The sequence below is a fragment of the Mobula hypostoma genome, chromosome 4 (genome assembly GCF_963921235.1).
Source record: "Mobula hypostoma chromosome 4, sMobHyp1.1, whole genome shotgun sequence".
Classification (NCBI taxonomy): domain Eukaryota; kingdom Metazoa; phylum Chordata; class Chondrichthyes; order Myliobatiformes; family Myliobatidae; genus Mobula; species Mobula hypostoma.
The window spans coordinates 50,743,749-50,760,131 of record NC_086100.1 but is presented as its reverse complement, the minus strand read 5'-3'; the positions used below and the strand labels follow the sequence as shown (position 1 = coordinate 50,760,131).

The 16,383-nt window shown below is 41.5% G+C and overlaps 1 protein-coding gene across 1 annotated transcript in view; it reads left to right on the top strand.

Moving 5' to 3' along the window:
- The window catches only part of si:ch211-51h4.2 (uncharacterized), a 435,103-nt gene that overhangs the window by 90,241 nt on the left and 328,479 nt on the right, over positions 1 to 16,383 (top strand). The window contains exon 6 of the mRNA XM_063045772.1: positions 7,383 to 7,518. Within this exon, the coding sequence (XP_062901842.1) occupies positions 7,383 to 7,518 (136 nt within the window). The remainder of the gene's footprint in view (positions 1 to 7,382; positions 7,519 to 16,383) is intronic.

The window sequence follows — 16,383 nt, the reverse complement described above, 5'->3', positions numbered from 1 at the left end:
TGTACAATTTTCCAAGTCAAGGTGTATGAAACTGTTTGTGTCTCCTTTGGGACATACTGAAACAGTTAATTGAACAATGAAAAAAGCAATAATGCATCTTAGTTTCACACATTTTCCCTGTAGCTGGTCCCAGTGAAAGAAAGACATTAAATGATGACCAGTAAGTGTCAACCACACCCCGCCCCGCCCTGCAACCCCTCTGCGGCAGTAGGTCTCAAGTCACCTTTTAATTATAGGATAGCTGAAATTACTGTTTGAAATTTCATAGTAAAGTATGAAAACAATTTATTGACTTTAATCTGGTGTCATTTTAATTTGCAGATTGGTTAAATAGTGATGTTTGGAATATGAATCATAAATACCTCTGAAATTTAAAGTAGATGTTTAACCCTTCACAGTGGCCAAGCTTGCATACTTTGGTACAGGTACTGTATGTTACAGAACTTCTGCTTTTGACATATGAGAAGCCTTCTTATTAACTTGACTGGCAGCATGTTGATGGGTTTGCAAAGAATATACTTGAAATATGCAACATGCAGTTGAATTTGAGTAGACAAATCTTACTTCGAGGTTTTTGTGACAGATCATCAAAGGAAATTCCTTTATGTTAGCAATAAAACGCATCAATTTGGTAGATCATGATTTTTTGGCAGGTCTGAGGCTTATTGTCAAGCACTCTTTTCCACAATTGATGAAAAGATGTGCTGGTTCATTGACAGTTGTGATAAATGTCATCATGGAAATATGCTTTTGCCTCATGTGTCCCACGATACAGGAAGGGTCAAGGTGTGAACCTTTATTGTTGGGTGATTTGATGCAGCAGAGTCAGATGGGTACGAGATCTCTATCGTCCAAATATTTGGTGTAGGGCTTATTTTGGGTGAAATTGCTAATCGTGGTTTGTAGTTCAGCCTCTGAGATGCACATGTGTAAGCATTGTCCATATGCTATAGTTTGACCACTGAGATTCAGGTGATCTTGGTCCTGGCGTGTAATCACTGAAGGTTGAAATGTTTTCTTCAGTTCAGAAGATTTGCTCTATTCTTGCAGAGAGTATGTTAGAGCTGAGATGCAGAATTGCTCGACAGATTATGTCATTTCCCCCAAAGCTTTCTGCAGCCTTTTTTTTTGAACCAGTCTTCTCTAAGAATGGTTCTGTTGTGCACCTGTTTGATATATCTTATGATGTGTGTACTGTCATTAAATGCATGATGGTGTGCAAGTCACAATGGCAATGTCTTTATGTAGTCAGCCAAATTTAAGGAGAGTATTCCACAGCCCTCCTGTGATAGAGTCAAAGGCTTTGTTGAGGTTGACAGACCCCATGTATGGCAATCAATGTATTTTCTAAAAAAAAATTGTTGTACAATGGAGACCAAGTCCACTTTGCCTTTAAATGGATGGCATTTTAACAAGGCAGACATTTGAGTCTGGTGGAGTTCCTCATATGGTATGTATTTACCTTCCTCTTCTCAGATATAGAGGATGTGGATCTGTCATGTTGCTGTGAAGTTTTATGGTTTCAAAGGGAATACTATCTGCTCCTGAGGCTTATTATTATTTTTGAGCTGGGCTATGCCCTCTCAGTGAGGTGGTCAAGAATGATGGCAGTGCTGGCTCAGTAGAAACTTTGTGGGATACAATTAAGAATGCTTATGTCAAGGATATAGTCAGGTTGAGGAAGTCTTTGAAGTGTTTCTTCCACCAGGGAGGAAGTACAGGAGCCTGAAGACACATAATGATTCGGGAACAGTTTCTTCCTTCTGTCATCATGCTTCTAAACTGTCTAAAAACATAATCTTATTATTCCTTTTTTATTAGACTATTTATTTAGTAACTTATAATTTATATTTGCACTGTACTACCATGTTTTGAACTGTACTGCTGCCACAAGGCAACAAATTTTACATCGTTATAAACTTGATTCTGGGACCTTGCCCTTCTGTCTCTGATGAGTTAATTCTTCTTGACTCAGTGATGTGGGGCCTCAGGCATTAGAGTTGCAGATGGCATTTACCTTACTGAGGAACTGCACAGATGGCTGTAACAAATTACTGTAGCAATCTCTGCTCCCTCAGCCCATCATCTGTAATATTGATCCCAGTTTTCTACTGGCCCTTTACCTTCAGGTGGCTGTGGAGTTGCTTCTTTTCTATAGATAAAAGCTAGAATTTCTGTCTGAGGAATAACTTAAATTTGTGCTTAGTTAACTCATTCATCATTTTCTCTTCATTCTCAGTCAGCTAGTCTTGTGGTTCTTGTTAGACAACAGTCTTCTCACAGGAACCAATTATAGCCTGATTTCAGGGGAGTTTATGAACTCTGAACACCTTGTGGCTCCTTTAGGCTGGGACTTGTCAGGCTATTAATGAGTTTATAAGTAAGTAGTTACAGAGGCTCAGTGAGTTTAGAAGATACTTTGATTGTGTCAGAGGGTGATCACTGTAAAATGAGATTCTTATGTAATTTGTAGACTTTAACTTAATTTAAAGTAATTAAAGTTGTGGCTATCTAATTTAAATTTATCTAAGGCATGGCAGGAGAACTTGGACCTGTGGCATTAGGCGTGTGGCATTCTCCTTCTGTGCAGTGTTGGAAAGTGGACACTTTTTGCTGTCCCTGGCGACCACTTGTGGATGAAATGAATGCAGCTAAGTTACTGGTTCACCGCTTCCTCTAGTTAAAGCTATGGCTGGATCCCTAAAGCTGAAATGTATGTGAAACACATGCTTAGGGATGAGTTCACACCTGAGATGAACTGTGTACAGTATGCAGTGTGCAGAATGCACAATAATGGCACCAATGTTAATACTCCAAAAATATGTAAAATATGCAAAATGTTGCAGTTACTTGAGCAACAAAAACATTTGGTTGAAATATCAAAGATCATTGTTGTATTTGTACTTTGATTTTAATCCTATTCTTCTTAATTGTCATCTGTTACTTTTATGGAAAGATATTATTTGTTTTACATGTATAGATTGTCTTAATCTCCCAAATATTTCAGTGTTTATTTGTTAATTACTCTTTGCATATGGTGATCAGGATTTTATAATGAAAGCAACTTTCTAATGTTATTTCTGGTTCTAACTAAATTGAATGTTAATTAAAAATAGTAAATCTCCCTTTTTATAACATAATGTTTGAAATAATTTATTATTTATACTACTGCAATATATGCTTCATTTTGCATTTAGTCTCTGTACATTTATTTTCTTGCAATGCAGTGTGTGTCAGGTCAATTAATTTGAATGATAAAAATAAAAATCTGTTTCTATCTTGTCAAACGTAAAATCAAAATAAAGCATTTGCTGGAAAGTGAAGTAAAAGTCAAAATACTGGAAATACTCGAATTCAGGCAGCATCTATTAGAAGGGAAAAGGTTTAACCAAAGTTAAAGGCCAACACTTACTGACTATCCTTGATTGCCATGAGAAGTTGGTGAAGAGCGATAGCCTTGCACAGCTGCACCCATCTGGTGAAGATCTTCCAACAGGAACTCCAGGATTCAGATTCAGCAACAATGAAGGACCAACTTTCAAAGTAAATTTATTATCGAAGTATGTATATGTTACCATATACTACCTTGACATTCATTATCTTGCAAGTATTTATAGGGCAAAATAAATATTATAGTATTTTACAAAAAAAAGCTACATGAACAGACAAAGTCTGACAACCAATCTGCAGAAGAAGACAAACTATGGAAATGAAAATAATGCTAAGAACATGGGTTGTAAAGAGTTCTTGAAAGTGAGACTGTAGGGCCCAGAATCGGTACAGAGTACTGTAGTAATGAATGAAATTATCTGATGGTTGTAGGGTAATAACTGTTCCTGAACTTGTTGGTGTGGGACCCAAGTATCTCCTGCCCAATGACAGTAGCGAGAAGAAGGCATAGTCTTGATGATGGGGTCCTGTGATGATGTGGGCTGCTTTCTTGCAGCAGTGCTCCATGCAAATGTACTCAATAGTGGGGAGGGCCTGTCCTGTGATAGACTGAGCTGTGTCCACCATTTTCTGTAGCCTTTTTCACTCCTGGGGATTGGCGTTTCCATATCAGGGTGTGATGTAACCAGTTAAGCTACCCTGTGCATCTATGAAGTTTGTCTGAATTTTCGGTGACATGCCGAATCCAAGCAAATGTCTTGGAAAACCGAGGCACTGCTGTGCCTTCTTTGTCATGACACTAATGTGCTGGTCGCAGGACAGATACTCTGAAATAGTTACACCAAGGAATTTAAAGCTACTTCCAGTCCCCTAATGAGGACAGGCTCATGATCTTTCGGTTTCCTCCTCGCTGAAGTCAATAATCAGTTCTTCATCTTTTGCTGACGTTGAATGTGAGGTTGTTGATGTGGCACCACTAAAGCAGATTTTCATTCTCCCTCCTATACGCCAATTTGTCATCACCTTTGATTCAGCTAATGACAGTGGTGTCATCAGAAAACTTAATACATTTAACTTAATATAACCAGCAGAAAACAGCATTTCCAATATGGGTATTATGTAACTTTGATGAGAACCTGCACGTGTGGCGTTCCTAAGCACCTGCTGTACCTCAAGCATGAGTGCTTCGTCCATTGCTGTATTCTCTCTGCACTCATCCCTGTGTGGTTTGGTAGAGCTCAAACACCATCTATAAATCTGCTGATGACACCACAGTTGTGGGCAGACTGTCAGGTGGCAATGAGGTGTCATATGGAATGAGATCGATCAACTGCTTGATTGGTGGCACGACAACAAACTTGCACTCAACATCAACAAGACCAAGGAATTTATTTTAGGAAGGGGAAGTTGACAGAATGCACACCAGGCCTCATTGAGGGGTCGGTTGTGGAAAGAATGAACAGACTCAAGTTCCTGGGCATCAACATCTCAGACAATCTATCCTGGACCCAACATAGTGATGCAATTGCAAATTCCCCTTTGATTCTTTTTCCCATAACATATACTAGGGCAATTTACACTGACTGTACTTCATTGGGGGCTTGAGGAGATTTGGTATGTCTCCAAAGGCTAACAAATTTTTACAGAGGTACCACAGAGAGCACTTTGACTGGTTGTATCACTGCCTTGTATGGAGGCTCTAAAGCACAGTATTGAAAGAGGCTGCTGAGAGTTATAGACTTGGCCAGCTCCATCACAGGTGCAAGCTTCCCCACCAGCGAGAACATCTTCAAAGCGCAGTTCATCAAAAAGGAAGCATCAATCATGAAGGACCACCACCACCCAGGACATGCCCTCTTCTCAATACTACCATCAGGGAGGAGGTACAGGAGCCTGAAGATGCATACTCTATGTTTTAGGAACAGCTTCATTCTCCTCCACCATCAGATTTCTGAATAGTCTATGAACCCATGAACATGACCTCACTATTCCTCTTTTGCACTAGTGATTTATTTATATTTTTATTGTAACTTATAGTATTTTTTATGTCTTGCACTGTACTACTGCCACAAAAAAAACAAGTTTCATGATATGTCAGTAATAATAAATCTGATGCTGATTTTTGCTTTTCTTGGTGGCAAATATCAGGGCTTGGTAGATGCTTGTGGAATGGCCTGGGCAAATAAGTTGTATACTTAAGTAAAGGTGAACATAGTAGCCAGTATGAACTGATGATGAAGACAATAAGTGTTTAGGGTGGTGGGTGAACTGTGTTGTTCTGGATTTAACTTTAACAGCAGTGTGGCATCATTGAATGTAAAGTTCATTTGGCTGGAGAAGGTCATGCCTGGCACCTTTGTGGTGCAAATGTTAGTTATTTTCTGGTCCCATGACATTGGTTGTATTTAATCTTCTCAGCAGTTCTTTGATATGTGTTACTTTAGGTGGTGCTGGTCTTCTGTGATGGTGGAGATCCTGGAAACAAGCCACTCAGCACTTCTGGTTCAATGTGGTTGTTAGTGCTTCAGCCTTTTGCACTAATGATGGGCCCTGCATTAATAAGGATGGGAGTGTTTCTGGAATCTTCTACCAACTATTCCATTTTCCATCATTTTTGAGACTAGATTTGGGACTGCAGCCCTTCAATCTGATTTATTGATTCTAAAATTGCTTAACACTCTTGCATGGTGTTTTCACTGTTGGTTGTAGTCTCATGTTGTCGCCTCACACGGCTGACACCTCATTTTTAGGAATGTCTCCTGCTACTCTTGGCATATTGTGCTGCACTTCTTGAAGCAGGGTTATTCGTCTGCCGTATGGTAATAACAGAGTACAAGAAGTCCCAGAATTGTTGAACTATACATTTCTTCACCTCCTTATCATGCACATGCGTGCCCAGCTTTTGAGCTGCTAGATCTGTTCACGTTCTCACTTAGCATAATCATAACCTTATATACCACAGTGGAAGTATCATGGCCAAGAAGATGTTCACTCCCTTTGTTAGCTCAGCTGCTCGCTTTTTCATTTAAGGAGATAGTGCATCTGTAAATTAGTGCTGTTCAAACAGCATTTGCAGTGCTTAAGGATGAATTGCTTATTGTGAAGAAAATTTTCTGTGAATATGCCAAGGTATTGCAATTTCAGTCATTTAAAAGTTTGGTTAAAAAGAAAATAATTGACAAAAATATAAATTCTTAATTATTACATTATTTTGGTCTTTAAAAAAAACTTTGTTACAGTTGCTTGTAACATTACTGTTTCCATTGCTGTTTCTTAAGTGTAAAATATGAGGGGTGATTGATAAGTTCATGGCCTAAGGTAGAAGGAGTCAATTTTAGAAAACCTAGCACATTTATTTTTCCTACATTTACATACTTAGTCCAGTGGTCATGGAGCGTACAGATCCCTTCTTTGTATAAGTCAGCGTCTTGGACCTCCAGAAGTGGTCCACAGCAGGGGTGATTGATAAGTTTGTGGCCTAAGGTAAAAGGAGATGAGTTATTAACTTCAAACTTTCTGCATTTTCACTCAATGAGTTGAACTGCACATGCATTTAACAAGAGCTGTATAACTCATCTCCTTCTACCTTAGGCCACGAACTTATCGATCACCCCTGCTGTGGACCACCTGGAGGTCCAAGACGCTCTCGTTACATGTACGTGCAGTTCCACTCTTTGAGTGATAATGCAGAAAGTTTGAAGTTAATAACTCATCTCCTTCTACCTTAGGCCACAAACTTATCAATCACCCCTGCTGTGGACCACTTCTTCAAAGAAGGGATCCGTTTGCTCCATGACTGCTGGACTAAGTGTGTACATGTAAGAGGGGACTATATTGAAAAATAAATGTGCTAGGTTTTCTAAAATTGACTCCTTCTACCTTAGGCCACAAACTTATCAATCACCCCTCATAAAATCAATGGGAAATAACCTTCAAGTTACTGCTTATCTGATTGTTTGAATTTAACATTATAACTTTTCCTTTTATTGCAGATCATGTTTTATTGAACCAAACTAATGGAGTTAATTTTTCTGAGAAGGAACATGTGCCAAACCTACATATCCTAGGGTTTCTTTTCCTGAACAAATATCTGAGTAGCATTTTCAATGTTCTCCTCATCCTACAATTGTAAGTAATATTTTCCTTTTCAACTGAAGTATTGTTGAATCAATTGATCTATTTAAACTTGAGTGAAAATTGGTTTGGCTGTTGTATCTCTTGATTGAATGATGCCTTGACTTATGAATTTGGTGAGTTAACTGTGTCAGACTTCATGTTCCTATTTAAATATATTTTTATAATTATTATTCAGGAGTTAATAATGGTTTTAAATACTATTTAAAACCATAATACAATAACTAATAGTTTTAAATAGTTGATTATATATTGAATATATTCCTTTCATAATTTCTAATAATATAATTAAACATTTTCATAACAAGCACAGTGCTTCGTTGTCAGTCCTTTGCTCTATAATCGCTTGCAATTCTACAGTCTCTTTGTTTTTCCCCAATTCTAGCCTCTTGCTTAACTTTCATTTCCTTTTCTGATCACTGGTGCCAATGTGTTCCATTATCAAGTAGATTGGTAATATTTACAGCTAACCAAATAGAGAGTGAGCTACCATAATGAACAAGGATTAGCTTCTTGACGATATTGATTCGGTGGTTCCAAATTTGCCAGACTGTCAGTGGTGGTGATCAACTTGGAGTGAGGTAAAGCAGAACATAAGAGTTAACACTGGATTGACTCAAGACATGGAGTGCAGTATCCACCAATTCTATGTAGCTCGCGATAAGAGAACATCTAATAAAATAAACTACGCAGATTATGTAGCTATCTGAAATCTGTGCCTGGGAATGGTCAGGCATTTACTGTGATGGTATTGGGTTTGCTGACTGTTAAGTTCTAATCTCAGACGAAGACTGTAAGCCCCATCAGGTATAAATAGCTATGAGTACTCTCACTAAAGGGAAATTATACTGTAAATACACAACCTTAAAAGACTAGTTCATGTCCCTGTTTATTCTCCACAGCAAGTTTAGCTGCCAGTACCCACTACACAAGTGATGGATCCCACCCCACCGCATCATGGAGTAGATTATTCCAGCTAACAAAGTAGTTTAAAACACAGTTCATTTATTTTCAGTGATACTGTAGTGATGTGCTACACACAGAGCTACAAATAACGACGCGCAGTCTGTAAGTCGCACTCGAGACTCGTTTATTCAAACTTCACGGCACTGGCTTTTAAGCAGTTCCCTTCCAGCCCTCTCCGGGTGGAAATGATGTCAGGGGTGCATTACAAAAGTCTCTCCCCGCGCGCGGGCTATTTTGTGAGCCGGTTTGCTTGTGTAGAGAGTTGGTCGCCACATAACCCGCCCCCCCCCGAACCGGCGATACACCCCCAGTGTCCACAGTCTTGGTCATTCTCTGTTTGGGAGGTCTGCCTCTGCACCGCAGTGCCTGAACCTCAACCGGCTGCGCCAAGTCCACATGGGCCAGTTTGAGTCGGTCCACCGTGAAAACCTCCTCTTTCCCCCCAATGTCCAGAACGTACATGGACCCGTTGTTCCTGATCACCTTGAACGGCCCCTCGTACGGCCGCTGTAGTGGTGCCCGGTGTGCACCCCTTCGTACGAATACAGACTTACAGTTCTGCGGGTCTTTGGGTACGCAGTTCGGGATCTGTCCGTGCTGTGAAGTCGGTACGGGGGCCAGGTTGCCGAGCCTTTCGCGTAGTCTGGCCAGGACTGTTGCGGGTTCTTCCTCTTGCCCCCTTGAGGCTGATATGAACTCTCCTGGGACAACCAAGGGTACGCTGTACACCAGCTCGGCCGACGAGGTGTGCAGATCCTCTTTGGGTGCTGTGCGGATTCCAAGCAGGACCCAGGGAAGCTCATCCACCCAGTTAGGCCCTTTCAGGCGGGCCATGAGAGCCGACTTTAAGTGACGGTGGAAGCGTTCCACTAGTCCGTTTGACTGTGGGTGGTAGGCAGTTGTGTTGTGTAATTGTGTTCCCAACAGGCTGGCCACAGCCGACCACAGGCTGGAGGTGAACTGGGTGCCTCTGTCGGAGGTAATGTGGGTCGGTATCCTGAAGCGTGCTACCCAGGTTGCAATCAGCACTCGGGCGCAGGAATCAGTGGTGGTGTTGTTGAGCGGGACCGCCTCTGGCCATCTCGTGAACCAATCTACCATAGTTAGGAGGTACCGCGCTCCTTGCGACACTGGCAGGGGCCCCACGATATCCACATGAATGTGGTCGAACCTCCAGTGGGTGGGTTCGAACTGCTGCGGCGGGGCTTTGGTGTGCCGTAGGTCCGAATTGTGCTGCCGTTTGTGGCCCTCAGGGTGGGTCCCATCTCCCTGTTGCGGGTGTCATACCCTGTCTGGCGTAAGACGCTGATCTCCACTCCAGTGTCGACCAAGAAGCGGCGTCCCGACTGTTTGTCCCAGACGTACAGGAGGCTGTCCTGGTGGCCAGCTGCCATAGCCATTAGCGGCAGCTGGCCCTGGCATTTCCCGGGAACTTGCAGGGCGGGAGATAATGGCGGGCTTCTGTGCCCCACCGCTGGTGGTAGAAACACCACTGTTCATTGGCCTCCTCACTCCTGCCTCTGGGTTGTGTATGCTCCATTGCCGGGCCTGGTCTGGCCTGCTGTTGGGCACGTATCTTGGTAATCTGTCCGACAGATGCCCCGCTCTCCCTCTTGGCTTTCCACAGCATGTCTGCCCAGGCCGCCACCTTCCGGGGGTCACTGAAATCTGCATCGGCCAGCAGCAGATGTATGTCCTCGGGTAGTTGTTCTAGGAATGCCTGCTCAAACATGAGGCAGGGTTTGTGTCCTTCAGCCAGGGCCAGCATCTCATTCATTAATGCTGACGGCGGCCTGTCTCCCAAACCATCCAGGTGCAGCAAGAGGGCACCTCGCTCACACCATGAGAGGCCAAAGGTCTCTATGAGCAGCGCTTTGAATGCTGCATATTTGCCTTCTTCGGGCGGGGGGGGGTGACTGTATGAAACCCCCAACCCGTGCGGCTGTCTCCTGGTCAAGGTAGCTCACCACGTAATAGTAACGTGTGGAATCCGAAGATATCTGCCAAATCTGGAACTGGGCTTCTGCTTGGTCAAACCACACGCGTGGTCGCAGTGTCCAGAAAGTTGGCAGTTTTAGCGAAACTGCGTGAACAGATGAAGAGTCGATCATCTTTGGTCCAAATCTCGTTTGGACCGTCGAGGTCACCAATGTAGTGATGTGCTACACACAGAGCTAGAAATAATGACACGCAGTCTGTAAGTCGCACTCGAGACTCGTTTATTCAAACTGCACTGCACTGACTTTTAAGTAGTTCCCTTCCAGCCCTCTCCGGGCGGAAATGACGTCAGGGGTGCATTACAAAAGTCTCTCCCCGCACGCGGGCTATTTTGTGAGCCGGTTCGCTTATGTAGAAAGTGGGTCGCCACAACACACAATTAAATCCAAACAACATTCATAAAACACATTTAAAACTCAGAGGATTTCTATCTTATGTAATACTTACTTCGCCTGTTGACTTAATATGGGGGGTGATAACCCCCTGCCCACCCAAATTTAAGAAATCTCGTCTGGGTGGATGCTGCACGATGTGTCCCTGTTACAACTCAGTACCCTGAAATAACAAACAGTACACAATATGTGATTAAATGGTTAAGCTTTATAACTCTTACTTTGACTATATGGTTAGTAGAGAAAGAAAATATAAAAGAAAAAGGGCCCAACTCATAAGATTTAATAATAAACAGTCTGTACACAAAGTTGGACGAAGTTGGAGCTCACGCAGTTCAGTAGTCCTTCTTCCACCAACAGTCTCCCCCGAGCATCGCCGACCTTCGAACCCCCGCTCCGAGTCCACCCCGATCGGCGGTCTACCAAATCTCTCCATTCGCATCTTCTCTCTTCCTCTGGCAAAAGTCCGTGAAATCAACTGCTTCCAGAATCACAAGACACAGCCACAATCTCGTATTGGCTACATGCATCCTGCTATCTCCAGCCATAACCCAAACACTGCTGCTACAGAGAAACCGTTACCTTAGCAGTGAACATTACAAAGAAGCCATTCCATTAGCGGTGAAACCTTACAGCACGTTACACTTACAAAATATTTCCAAGTAACATACCATTTCTACAACACTGATTCCCAAAACACAAGTACAATTCCTATAAACCTAAAAGACATACCAACAATGCAGATGAATGAATTGTCCATTGCAGAAACCAAAACTAGGGGAATGGATTTTGTTCACAGTGTTTCTTTCATGCTTCTTGATGTTCTGTACCCCATTCCTAATGAGCCAGAACTGCTCTCTAGATTTATAACCCTTTTCTGCCACTTGGGTGACTTTTTTTAGGTTATGAGGACACTCAGTCCTCGTTTATTGTCATTTAGAAATGCATGCATGCATTAAGAAATGATACAATATTCCTCCAGAGTGATAACACAAAAAAAACAGGATAAATCAAAGACTAACACTGACAAGACCACATAATTATAACATATAGTTACAGCAGTGCAAAGCAATACCATAATTTGATAAAGAACAGACCATGGGAACGGTAAAAAAAAGTCCCAAAGTTCCGATTGATTCCCGATAGTCCCCGTTAGCAGGCAGCAGAAAGGAGAAACTCTCTCTGCCATAAACCTCCAGGCACTGACAACTGCCAATGCATTGGAAACACCCGACCCCAGCCGACTTTGAGTCTGTCCGAAAACTTCGAGCCTCCGACCAGCCCTTCAACACCGAGAACCATCTCTGCCGAGTGCTTCAGCCCCGTCCCAGCCGCCGAGCAATAAGCAAAGCCGAGTATTCAGGGCCTTCCCCTCTAGAGATTCAGGATCACACAGTAACAGCGGCAGCGAAAAAGGCATTTCAGAAGTTTCTCCAGATGTTCCTCCATCTCTCATGTCTGTCTCCATCAAATCAGAATTGTGCACGGCACCCTACTTGACAGATTACAGATATCACTCACTGGAGTGGCCGTGCAAGCTGCGTCGCGTCGCCATCTTCTCCTCCTTCTTCACAGGTATATGATATTTCGTCGGATACCCTTTTTACAGAAACAGTCTAAAAGCTTTTTGGAGGCACACATCTCAGCTACCTACCATTAACACTGTGAAGCCAACTTCCTTGAGTACGTAAACCTTCTAACTATAAACACATCAGTTTTTTGATATGCTAAATGATATTCTCCATTTGGTCTCCAAGCTTCCTTGATCTAAGCAACTTAGTCTGCGCTGTCTGTTTTGAAACAAGCAAAATTAAACAACCCATTGTCTTAAACTGCGCATCTTTGTGCTACATTAAGCCAAATTCAGTGACCAATATCCAACTTGTACAAACAGCATGTCTGCTATATTGAGAGCTTGTTTGCAAAGCAGCTCTATAGACACTGCTTTGTTTTAAATTCAGACTGATTACTGCTTAGAATTTACATTTTAAGAACTAAAGACTGGCTCCAGTTTATCACCAGAAGCTAAACAACTGTTAGTTGGAAGTTTACTTACATCTGTTTGATTAAACAAGTGGAAGCTACTGTGGTTAGACAGTGAGTTTTGCAAAAAACCAGGAGGCCTTCTGGCCCAGGAAGCAAACATCCATCTCACCCCTCTTGCTAAGCAAAGATTTCTTACTCAGCTCCTTCCTTTGGATTTCAGTTTTGAGATCAAGATGCCTGCCAAGACTTCTCTTGGGAACTCCTCCAGTAGGTTCCCAGTGCTAAACAGGTTCTGTTCAATCTAGAGCTCAAAGAACTCATTGAGCACTTCTCAATGTAGGGTTTTCTATGTAGTTTTCTCTTGAGATTATTAATTTCCACAATCTCAGCTGCACACATTTCCCAAACCTCAAAGGAATGTCACCATTATAATTTTCCAGAAACATGACAATGCTGCATCAATACCCATATCACAAGCCCATCTTTATAATAAATGAAACTTTGAACCTTTGGACTTTAAAATCTTCTTCCCCACATACGGTTCTTGCATTTCCTTGATGCAAGCTTGAATCACTGTCTCTTTCACCATCAGCTCATCAGCTCAGCTGACAACGTCTTCCACCAAGGTGAAGATAGTTCTTCTCTTTCACAGATGTTTTCACATTGCTTTTGATGCAGTGCATAACTTTACTCAGTTTTCCAGAAAACAAGTCTTGTAAGCAAGTTACTGATTGTTTATTGCTGTCTTCTTTTGCCTAAGGATTAGTAATCTCACATTTTATTTATAGAAAATTATATCCTTCAGTTACATGATTTCACAATGTAATAATGTACATGAAAAGTAAAACGTTTACAGAGGTAGGAAGAGTACAGTTCTCCCGTTGTGGATTCTGTGCATACCTTTAGTTCTAGGCTCATGGAAAAAAAAGATGTTATAGGAGTTGGTTATGTCCCTCCCATGGGAGGGGCACCTGTTGGTCTGTCGTAACTTAACATTCTGATACCATCCATACCATCTACACAAGTTTCTTCCCATTTTAGTGATACTGGACTCTGGATATAATTGTTTAAGGCTCTCCCTGTTACTTTATTAAGGATTGGACCTAACAGAGAAGAACTGACACACCTTCCCAACATTCTTTTTTTCCCAGAAAGCTTTCACTGAACAAGACTACTCCATCCATTCTATCAGACCATGGGTTTTATCAAACAAATATACAGGCTGTTCTAGAAAGACTAAATATAACATGAATAGCAATATTAATAGGCCTAGAGATCCTACTTGCATTATAGTACTACATATGTAATACAGTAAATGCTTTTACTCAAATAGTAAGTGAAACACATTCAAATAGTCTGCCTTGTGACAATATAATGATTTGTAGACCTTGGAGGCCAATCGTCATTTCTGAAGAAATCACAACAGCATAGGTAAAATGTTTATCAGGAGTATAGCATTTCTCAGAGACAGCTATCTTTCTCCTCCTGTTAACAATTGTATAACATAACACAGAAAATATATTAAGACATATAGTTTGAAAAGTCAAAGATGTTAACTGTGATTGTATAATGCCATCATTAGCAGTGACTAACATATTTACAAAGTATGAAATCTTAAGAGCTATATACAGTATTAAAATGTTACCCATGTTAAAAACTAAATACATCGTGTCCAAATAATAAAAAATGTTTGTTGACAATAGTCATGGGGGACTTCAATTTACAGGTAGATTGGGAAAATAAGGTTGGTGCTGGATTACAGGGGGGAAATTTCTAGAATACCTATGAGATGCCTTTTTAGAGCAGCTTGTGGTTGAGCCCACTAGAGGATCAACTATTCTGGATTGGGTGTTGTGCAATGAACCGAAATCGATTAGAGAGCTTAAGGTAAAAGAACCCTTAGGGGAACGTGATCATAATATGGTTGAATTCACCCTAAAATTTGAGAAGGAGAAGCTAAAGTCAGATGTATCAGAATTACAGTGGATTAAAGGGAATGACAAAGAGAACAGTTGGCCAGAATTGATTGAAAAAGAACACTTACAGGGATGACCGCAGAGCAGCAATGGCTGGAATTTCTGGAAGCAATTCAGAAAGCACAGGATATATACATCCCAAAGAGAAGTATTCTAAAGGAAAGATGACCCAACCATGCCTAACAAGAGAAGTCAACAACAACAACAAAACCAAAGAGAGGGCATATAACAGAACAAAAATTAGTGGGAAGTTAAGGTTTGGGGAGCTTTTAAAAACCAACAGAAGGCAACAAAAAAAGTCATTAAGAAGGCAAGGATGGAATACGAAAGTAAGCGAGCCAATATTATTAAAGAGGATACCAAAAGTTTCTTCAGATACATATGTGTTAAAGAGAGGTGAGCGTGGATATCAGACTGCTGGAAAACAATGCTGGAGAGGTTGTAATAGGGGACAACAAAATGGAGGATGAATTGAATAAATATATTGCATCAATTTTCACTGGAAGACACTAGCAGTATGATGGAAATTCCGGGCGTCAGGGGTGAAGTTACCATAACTAGAGTGAAGGTTCTTGGGAAACTGAAAGGTCTGAAATTAGTTAAGTCACCTGGACCAGATGCTGTACACCCAGAGTTCTAAAAGAGGTAGCTGAAGAGATTGTGGAGGCATTAGTAATGATCTTTCAAGGATTACCATATTCTGAAATGGTTCCGGTAGACTGAAAAATTGCAAATATCACTCCACTCTTCAGGAGGGGAGAGAAGAAGAAGAAAAGGAACTATAGGTCAGTTAGGCTGACCTTGGTGGTTGGGAAGATGTTGGAGTTGATTATTAAGGATGAGCTCTCAGGGTACTTGGAGGCATACGATAAAATAGGCGGTAGTGAGCATAGTTTCTTTAAGGGAAAATCTTTCCTGACAAATCTATTGGAATTCTTTGAAGAAATAACAAGCAGATAGACAAATGAGAATCAGTTGATGTTGTGTACTTGGATTTTCAGAAAGCCTTTGACAAGGTGTCACACATGAGGCTGCTTAACAAGCTACAAGCCCATAGTATTACAGGAAAGATTCTAGCATGGATAAAACAGCGGCTGATTGGCAGGAGGCAAAGAGTGGGAATAAAAGGAGCCTTTTCTGGTTGGCTGCTGGTGACTAGTTGTATTCCACAGGAGTCTGTGTTGGGACTGATTCTTTTTACATTACATGTCAGTGATTTGGGTGATGGCATTGATGGCTTTGTTGCAAAGCTGCAGACAATATGAAGATGGGTGGAGGGACAGGTAGTTTTGAGGAAGTAGAGAGGCTACAGAAGGACTTAGACAGGTTCGGAGAATGAGCAAAGACAGACGGAATACAGTGTTGGGAAGTGGATGGTCATGCACTTTGGTAGAAGTAATGAAAGGGCTGACTATTTTCTAAATGGAGAGAAAATACAAAAAACCTGAGATGCAAAGGAGCTTGGGTGTCCTTGTGCAGGATTCCCTAAAGGTTAATTTGAACGTTTCGCCTGTGGTCAGGAAGGCAAATACAATGTTAGC